Source organism: Coenobita brevimanus, chromosome 44, assembly GCF_032717465.1.
Source record: "Coenobita brevimanus isolate Jiangsu-jjx chromosome 44, ASM3271746v2, whole genome shotgun sequence".
In the NCBI taxonomy this organism is placed as follows: domain Eukaryota; kingdom Metazoa; phylum Arthropoda; class Malacostraca; order Decapoda; family Coenobitidae; genus Coenobita; species Coenobita brevimanus.
Genome location: NC_136997.1, coordinates 41,642,204 through 41,652,067, shown reverse-complemented (window position 1 = coordinate 41,652,067; position 9,864 = coordinate 41,642,204). Strand labels below are relative to the sequence as shown.

At 40.0% G+C, this 9,864-nt stretch overlaps 1 protein-coding gene across 1 annotated transcript; it reads left to right on the top strand.

Annotated features, from left to right (window-relative positions):
- The first annotated feature begins 2,799 nt into the window (after positions 1–2,799).
- On the top strand, positions 2,800–6,177 carry LOC145398061 (ionotropic receptor 40a-like). The gene is made up of 3 exons (XM_080271019.1): positions 2,800–2,825; positions 3,289–3,438; positions 5,995–6,177. The coding sequence occupies exons 1-3, from the start codon at positions 2,814–2,816 to the stop codon at positions 6,175–6,177; spliced, it is 345 nt and encodes a 114-aa protein (XP_080127145.1). The 5' UTR covers positions 2,800–2,813.
- The last annotated feature ends 3,687 nt before the right edge of the window (positions 6,178–9,864 follow it).

The following is a 9,864-nucleotide window of genomic DNA, read 5'->3' as shown; positions in this document are numbered from 1 at the left end:
TTGACCTGTTACATACAAGAAGGACTGGGAGTAAAGGTTAGCTTTTGCATTAGAGAATTAAAGAGATAAAGGATGAGAGTTTGCTACTAGACGGGTACAACGTGTCCACCCAAATGAAAGTGGAAGGGGGAGGGGTGCAAACAGAGAGTTATGAAGATCAGTGACTATTAAAGTAGCAATAGAAAGGTAAAAATATGCAACAGTGCAACGGAGAAACAGAGGTTGAAGGAAGTCATTAAGAGGAAGAGAGTTAATGAGACGAAATTCCTTTCACTCCACTTTGTTGAGAAGAACTGTATGTGGAAAGCCTCCCCATTCATGAGAGCTGTACTTGACAAAGAGACGAATAAAACCTCTGTATAAAATTAACAACTGTACAAGGGTAAAGGAGGCATGGAGCCGGCTAAGCATACCTAATCTCTTAGGAGTAGATTTTACAAGAGAGGTAATATAATCTTTCGAAGCTAAATCCCGAGAATGAAGCCCCACGTATGTTCAAAGATGATGAAAGATTGAGATGAATATTGTTAAAAAGTAAGACATACTCCTGCGGATGATTTTGACTGGATGGAAGTGGTAAGAACTGGGATTTTGATGCATTAAAAACAAGATTACTTTTACCGCAATCAGAGATATAAGCCTAGTCAGACATTAGGTTTGCCATAGCCTCATCCCATGTTTGTAGAAGTAACTGCTAAGATGGACGCTGCGAGATGCAGATGGAAAGGTGAAGGGTGGAGTCATCTGTGTATGAGTGGATAGGGTTAGACGTACAACTTAGTGAGCCATTGATGAATAGAAGGAGTGTTGGTGATAAGACAGAGTCCTAAGGAGCATCACTGTTGAAAGCTCCGAGAGAAGATCGGTGGTCGTCTACAACAACAGCTGTAGAAGTACGAGAGAGGAAGCTAGAGACGAAGGCACACATAGAAGGATGGCAATCGTAAGAGGGTGGTTCGGAAATTAAAGATTTATGCCAAACTCGATCGAAATCTTTTGAGATGTCAAGTGCAATGGCAAAGCTTCCACCAAAGTCTCGAAAGGAAGATGACCAAGAGTCTGAATGGAAAGTGAGAAGATCGCCAGTGCAACGTCCCTGGCGGGACCGATACTGATGATCAGAAAGAAGGTTGTGATAGGCAAGGTGCTTTAGGTTTTTTGTTAAAAATAGATTCAATACAGGATGTTAAAGCAATTGGACGATAGTTAGAAGATTGGAAATGGTCACCCATTTTAAGGACAACCTAAATGAGAGGAAACTTCCATCAAGAAGGACAGGTGCGAGTTGACAGACAAAAGGAAAGAGCTTAACTAGAGAGATTGTAAGCAGAGATGCACAGTTCTTGAGAACAACAGGAGGGACCCCGTCACGCTTATGCGCCATGTTAGTACTGTGGCTAGTGAGGACAGAAAGTATATCAACCAAAGAAATTTCAATACCAGTCATGAGGAAGTCAGAGGTGGAAGAGATGGAGGAGCAGCACCAGAATCATCTAGGGTGGAAAAAGATGAGAGTGTTTGAATTCTGCTCTTCAGCAGAAGAAACAGCTACAGAGTCACCAGAGAGGAAAAGAGGAGGAAAGAAACATGAATTACAGTTGTCAGAAAGGTATTCGGTAAGGTGGCTGAAGGAGTGAGAAGAATCTGAGTCAGAGAGTTCAGAGCATTTTGTAAGAGTGATATTATTCTTAGCAGAGTGGAGAAAAGAAGAGGCGATATTCAGGGTGCGTTAGCTCCGCTACTTTTTGTAGGCCTTCTTGTTGTGGACAGCATTAGAACAAGCGTGAGTAAACCCTTTTCTTTTTCTTTTTTTCGGTAGTCAAAAGATAAAAGAAAGGAATGTCTTCTTCCATGCCCGAGAGAACAACTTCCATAATGTGCAAGGCTCTCGGCCAAGGAAGCAATAATCATTCCAGAGAAAAATCATAGACGTTCCGCCTGGAGGGCTCACTGTCAGCAGCTCCAAAGTGCCAATGCTGCCTCTTCTTGGGACGGTCCACAGGCCTTACTGGAACAATAGGACAGATTAAGGTGATAAGGTTGTGGTAAGAGGAGCTCAACGGAGAGGAAAGATTGACAGAGTAAGCAGAAGGATTAGTTGTAAGAAAAGATGGTCAGGGATACAGGTAGGGTGCTGTGCGAGTACAAGCTGCTCTGTCATTAGGGATAGAAAAGAGACAGGTTTTTTCACCACGGTGATCAGCTGATTTGCACGAGAGCCAATGGTGGTGGTGAACATTGGAATTAACTACAATGGAGATTTCAGAGAAAGAAGGAACTGAAAGAATGTTTCCATCTTAAAGTAAGACAGTCAAATATTTTTTCAAAGTCAGTAGAGTTAATGGATATGTACACAACGTAATAGTCTGAGAGTGACAGGGTAGCCGAAACCAGAGCATAGAGATTCCAGAGGACTGAAGTTCAGTAAATGGAGAGAATTAAAGCTTTGCCACATCAGTGTCTGCTTATTTCATTTTAATGGAAAGCAAACGGCAAAAAAAAAAAAAAAAAAAGGCAAAAGGTTGATGGCAATAACACTGATGATTCTCTCTCTCTCTCTCTCTCTCTCTCTCTCTCTCAGGCCCGTGATGTACGAATATGGCAGCTTTGTTCCAGACGCCTTAAGGAGCTCAGAGAACCCCATCCTAGCCGAACTGGGGAGGAGGCTATACATCGACCCCAACATTACCCTCAACGATCCGTATGCTGCCTCGTTGGAGCTGGTGATGCAGAGGACACATACTTTGATTTGCGCTATTGATTATCTGATTTTCACGCAGCATCGCAAGAAATTGACTCGGGATACTTATATTATGAGAGAGCAGGTGGGTGGTGTAGAGATAAACAGACAGCCAAACATACAGACAGAAGGATAGAGGGATGGATAGATGGTCAGATTTTACACACACACACACACACACACACACACACACACACACACACACACACACACACACACACACACAATAAGAAAGACGTTTAGATTGATAGACAGGTAAACAGGTTGACATGGATACAAACTGACAGAATTATACAGGCATAGACAGATAAACATAGATTGACAGATAAATAAACAGACACACAGGACGATAAACAAACAAACTACCAGAAACAGTGATAAACACCCAAACACACAGCTGGTGCTATAGTGTACTTGCTTCCACAGATATACAACAACTTTATGATCTGGACAATACGTCGCAACACCCCTACACCCACAGACAGATAGATAAATAGATATATATACACAGACACACAGCTGGTGGTATAGTGTACCTCCTTCCACAGATATACAACAACTTTATGATCTGGTTACTGCGTCGCAACACCCCCTACACCCGCCTCATCTCAGACAACCTCATCCGCCTTCTGGAGACCGGCATCCTTTCCAAGATCTATCAACTGCACATCGGAAGCCTCCTGGGAAAAAGTTCGCAAGTAAGTGAGTCGTATCACCTCTTCGTTAGCGATTTATTTCCAAGATTTATTAGTTGCACACCGAAAGCTTCCTGGGAAAAGTTCGCCCGTAATTGACTCGTAGCACCTCTTTCTTAGCGATTTATTTGCAAGATTTAACATATAATAAGCGTCCACACTGAAAGTGTGGGGCGTGTTCGAGCGAGCGAGCGAGCAAGTCAGGCAGAGCTGAATATTGTTATATGGCTCATCATCTTCGTCTGATTTCCTGACCTGGAAATAATGAAAGAACTTATTTGATTACACCAAAAATATTCCCTCACATTTCCTAAAACCAACTCTCTCATCAATCGTCGGAAAATACTGCTGCGCTACTCATGCAACCTTAGACAGTTACTTCTTGCGCAGCCGACTGTTACGGTCATCTGCCTTATAAAATAATCGTTTTACACCAAAAATATTCCCTCACACTTCCTAAAGCCAACTCCCTCAGCAATCGTCGGAAAATACTGCAGCGCTACTCACGCAACCTTTGACCGTTAGGCTACTTCTTGTGCAGCGGGCTGTTCCACTAATCTAATTTATAAAAATTCGTTTCCACGATTTGCGAAAAAGGCTATTGGAAATTACGGGTTGTCTATGAAATGAAATTAACTAAGGATTTTTATGCCATTTCCAAATTGATGTCTATCTTGTAACTTCAAAACTGGTTATCAAAAAAAAAAAAAAAAGTTCCCTACTGTACTACAGAGATTTCCTCCCGACCCCTGCCCCCATTTCTTGCTGCTGCGATAAATCTCTGTCCAAACTGTGACTATATTTGGTGTTCTCGCTCACTTCTCTCGCTCGAACAATTAGTTGCATACAGGAAGTCTCCCTGGCAAAAATTCGCCCTTGATTTGGGAATCGGTAGACGTATTTTTGTTCTATAGGAGGCTTCGTAAGACTTCTTCTTAGCAAATTATCTTATTTTTTATGTATTTTAGATGGCAAAAGAAGCATCTCAGTAACTCTTCCTTAGCGATTTATTTTCCAAAATTTGTCAGTTGTACACGGGATGTCTCACTGGCTGAAGTTCGGCCTTGAGTTAAGCGTGGGTCTGATATCTTAATTACGGCATTGATGTTTGTCCTACTTCTCACTGGCGTAAGAAACTTTACAGACTTTTTCCCTAAGCGTTTATATTACACTATTACACAGTTCTCCTTAATTTTATCTTGCAATTAACTTACAGCTTTTTCATTTCGACATAGTTTGCATATGTCACATGAAGATGTTAAGATACAATAGGGAAATAAATCGCTTATGAAGACGAGTTACGAGGCCTGGAACATCAGTGAGAAAAAGATGTAATTTACCCATATAACACAAAGGGCGTTGGAGAGGGACGCCTACACGTGGAGGCACCGACATGACTGGATGGCCTCGCTGCCTAGTTATAGAAACGTCCCTCAGTTCCCTCCCTATCCTCCCAAAGGAGGGTAGTGAACTGCAGAAAGGTAACTAGGCTGCAGTCGACTGGGATCAGGTTGAGTCTGGGGTTGCAACTACTATACTCTTTTACCTTACCCTGGCTCAGATTTCATCCTTTTGCAACTTATTTCACGGGGGTCAGTGGTTGAAAAAGACTATATATCCTTTCCATGGCACTTCTTTGTGACTGTCACCATAATCTAGTGTTCATCTGTTGTCACACTGAAGACAGAGCGTCATTATGCTTCTTTTACTTTAACCTAGCCTAAAAATACCATATATCTTTTATGATGTTATGACAATATACAGAGACAAGAGTATGATGTCGGCCGCGAAGAAGTGCTATGGAAAGGATGTTGAACCGAAGTATTGTTCTGCCACTGAACGACGAGAAAGAAGTTGCACAAGGACGAAAATCTGGATCAAGTTAAGGTGAAGAGTATACCTTTCTCAGACTCTTATGACTCACTCCCAACTGATTAAAATATTCTGGGATTACCTTAATAAAAATACTAGACTTGTCCCAACCATGACAGGGTGAATGGAGACAAAACTAAAACATACTCAGAAAAGTATTCAAATTAAAATAATCGAGATACAGCCTAAAAACATTCTCTACCACTCAAACCTTTTCTCAGTATATGTAAAACTCTACGGATTCCTGTTGCCCAATTCCACTTAATCGTGTTAGTAATTATTATACAGAGAAGAGTTGTTTTATTGTATAGCTAATGTGTAGTTTGGTTGCTAACTTCATAAAAATGTCACAAAGTAGAAAGAAAAAATTATGCTAATTTTTTTGGTTAAGATGTAGAGATGGAGTGAAGAAACGAGATAAAACTCTCTCTCTCTCTCTCTCTCTCTCTCTCTCTCACACACACACACACACACACACACACACACACACACACACACACACACACACACACACACACATGATGTCTTGTTTCTGTGCTTTTATAATCTTTTGTTTCTACACTTTTTCTATCGCTACATCTTACCATTCTTAAGAATCTCTCTCTCTCTCTCTCTCTGTCTCTCTCTCTCTCTCTCTACTCGACTATCTATTTATCTGTCTATCTATTTATTTTATAATCTCCACAGGCTCGAGGTGACGGAGCATTGAACCTAGAACATCTACAGGGAGCCTTCATAGTGCTGGGCCTCGGGGTGGTCGTCTCTGCCATCACCCTCCTCATGGAACTCTCCTACTCAGTCTCTAAACATAAAAAACGCAGGAGTTCATTGATACATGAACCTTCGAATGCAAAAAACGAAGATGCTTGAGCTGCTGGCATTTGAAGCCGTCACAAGAGCACAAAAGTGGTCAAAGAATCCCCTCAAAGGACATCAGTCTGATTCTCTGTCTGTCTGTCTGTCTGTCTGTCTGTCTCTCTTTCTTTCTTTCTTTCTTTCTCTCTCTCTCTCTCTCTCTCTCTCTCTCTCTCTCTCTCTCTCTAACTGGTAGGCAATGATAATAGACACGGCAACACGCTGGAAAAAAAAAAAAGATAAACTGGCTGAACATGGGAACAATTATAAGTAAATAAATCTATGGTATACGAGAAGAAACGAATCAGAAGCAGTTACTATTCTTCTTCTTCTTCTTCTTTATTATTATTATTATTATTATTATTATTATTATTATTATTGTAATTACTATTTTGTAATTATTATTATTATTATTATGGTGGTAAGTGGGCACTCACCATCCACTCACTCGATGTAGTGCTGCTCTCGGGAGACTCCCCTTTCCTTTTTTCTTCCTTCTTTCCTTCCTTCCTCCTCTGTCTTTCTTTCCTTCACTCTTTCCTCTTCGTTCTGTCTACGGGTGACTCTACACTGAGTGACAAGCCGAATGGTTTCCAGTACACGAGGAAACCATTTATTGTGCTGGGTGGTAACCATATAACCATATTACGGCGACTGGTGGTTTAGTGGGTAATTAAGGCTCTCCAATCGGATTGACCCTGTGCAGGTATATAGCCAAAGGGTGTTTGAGGTTTATTGCTCATGTAATGCCACTCAGGGATGAGTGAGGCTGGTCACTCTCATCTTAAATGTTAGGACCAACTTGCCTAGCCCCGGGCTCCTTCGCTCCTCATGGGTCAACAGAGGATTGGGTAATGAATGAATGATGAATTATTATTATTATTATTATTATTATTATTATTATTATTGTTATTATTACTATTATCATCATCATCATCTCAGTGTCTCTGGAAGGCTCTCCTAGCTTTTCTACTGTGCAGTGTCTTTTTCGAACAATATAATCGATTCTTATGCAGTTGTCTAATAAAATCATCACTTTTTATGTACTTGTCTATGTATCTCTCTAATAAAATAATCAACTTTATGTGTCTGTTAATGAAACCAATACGTTTCTTTCGTCTTTAAATTTCGCTCGCAAGTCTGTTTATTTCCGTGAGTCTCTCTCTCTCTCTCTCTCTCTCTCTCTCTCTCTCTCTCTCTCTCTCTCTTACACTGGAACCCCAAACATAGGATACCATTTTCACCTCAATATCCAGACAGGTTAAGTTAGATTTAAATGATACAACGCTGTGACTCTACATTCTTCACACAGCACTTCTTCATGACTAGCATCACAAAAAACTGCCAAAGGAGGAAAGTCTGGGCCGTGTTAAAGTCAATGATCTTTAGTAAGGCAATAAAGACTCCTTAATCAACAACACTGATGCTGGAGAGGGGCGCCTTCATGTGGTGGCACTGATATGGCCGGTGTTCCACTGGCTGGTTATAATAAATCCCTCAGATCCCTCCCTATCCCCCGAAAGAAGAATGGTGGACTGAAGGAGGTCAACTTCAGCCTGCAGTTCACTGGGTTCAAGTTCAGATAAGTGTACCTCTGCAACTACTACTACCACTGCCACTACTACTATTACTACTACTACTAATACTACTGGTCAGGGATGGATCCAGCGGGCGGATGGGGGGGATGCATCCCCCCCCACCGGTCATGCATCACTGAATAAAGAGGCAATTTCAACATTGAAATATCAGTATGACGCGTCAAGTCTTTGGTTGAATCAGCGAATCAGACCCCCCCACCGAAAATTCCTAGATCCACCCCTGCTACTGGTACTACTACTACTACTACTATTACTACTACTACTACTACTACCACCACCACCACCACCACCACTACTAGTACTACTACTACTACTACTACTACCGCCACTACTACTACTACTACTACTACTACTACTACTACCACCACTCCTATTACTACTACTGCTACTACTACTGCTTTTACTACTACTACTACTGCTACTACTACTTCCACTACTACTGCTACTACTGTGGAAGAAAGATTCATTCTTTAAAATTCAAAATATTTGTCTTGAGAAAAACCTTATGTTATTTAACATTAATGCATGTGGTAAAGATATTATATTTGTAAATGTTTACTTGAATAGTGATCTCTGGCAAATCTCTACACTAAATGAGTATATGGAGTCATTAGCGGTTTTACAGAATTTTATCAATGATTTTAACTATGACTCAATATATTTTATTGGTGATTTTAATGCAGATCCTTTTTATGGTAGGACATGGAGAAACTTAAATAATTTTATGACCAGGAACTCTCTTGTATGTTTTGATGTTGATGCCTTAGATCAGGACTCAGTTACATTCACAGGTTATGGCAATACTGCTAGTACATGGTTAGACCATTTTATAGGAAAAGTCCATAATGATATTACAGTAAGAGATGTTAATATTTTAAACCATATGAATGGTTCAGACTACCTACCAATAGAGGGAGTACTAGAATTTCTGTCTGCCAGAGCACCTCAAGGAAAAAATTTAAAAGCAACCCATGATGAGAAAAAGCAGGCATTTGTGAACTGGAATAAGTTAAATGTGGAAGACCTGAATAATATATATGTCATTGTGGATAGTCACATTGATGCACTTAATAATTTTACTGTACACAGCTGCCATGTAACTGGATGCCGCCATCCTAATCACTTGAAAGAGATTGATGAAATGTACAATGCAATAGTTAATAGTATATATACTGCAAGTGAAGGCATTAGGTGCAAATTTGTTAATACAAATAAATACAAGGTAATTTCTGGTTGGAATAGAAATGTCAAACATTTACATAGTGTTGCCAGACATAATTACTTGGCCTGGGTGAGAGGTGGCAGAGTATTAGGTACTCCACATCATGAAGCAATGCTAAATAGTAGAAGAGATTTTAAACGAGCCCTAAATGATTGTAAATTAAACAAGCACAGGGAGATATGCCAGTCACTTATACAGAAATTTACTTTTAGGAATAAAACTCAGTTTTGGAAAGAAGTGAAGATCAGGGGAAGCAGAAAGTCAGCTGATGTGATAGATGGCTGCAGTGATAAATCAGAAATTGCAAATATATTTTTGGAAAGATTTTTATCAAATCAATCTTCAGTGGATGAAATGAATGAGAATAACTTTATTACAGACCTAAAAAATCAGTGGCCTGGAAGAAATAAGTTGCACTTAAGAACTTCATCACAATCACTCAAAAATGTAATTTCTAAGCTAAATAAAGGTGTTGGCCATGATGGTATACACTCAGTATTTTTAAAACATGCTTCAGAAAATTTTTTGTGCACACTAGCTGGTTTTTATAATGTTTGTTTTACCCACTGCTATCTCCCTAGTGCTTTACTGAAGGGCAATATCAGTCCCATTCCTAAGGACAAGAAAAATACGGCTGAGTCCATGAATTACAGGCCTGTAATGCAGTCCTCATGTCTTCTGAAAATTTTTGAGCTCTTGATTTTAGATATTTTAATGGAAAAGGTAAATCTGAATATTGGGCAGTTTGGCTTTACAAGAAGATCATCAACCAATGACGCATGCTATTTACTAAAGGAGGTTATGGCATCATACGCATCTAAGAGCTCCCCTATAGCTCTTTTTGTTGATCTAAGCAAAGCTTTTGATAAAATTGACCACATG

Coding starts and splice junctions, on each gene's coding strand:
- LOC145398061 (XM_080271019.1), top strand. Junction 3,439..5,994: donor TCCTGGGAAAAAGTTCGCAA/GTAAGTGAGTCG, acceptor TAATCTCCACAG/GCTCGAGGTGACGGAGCATT.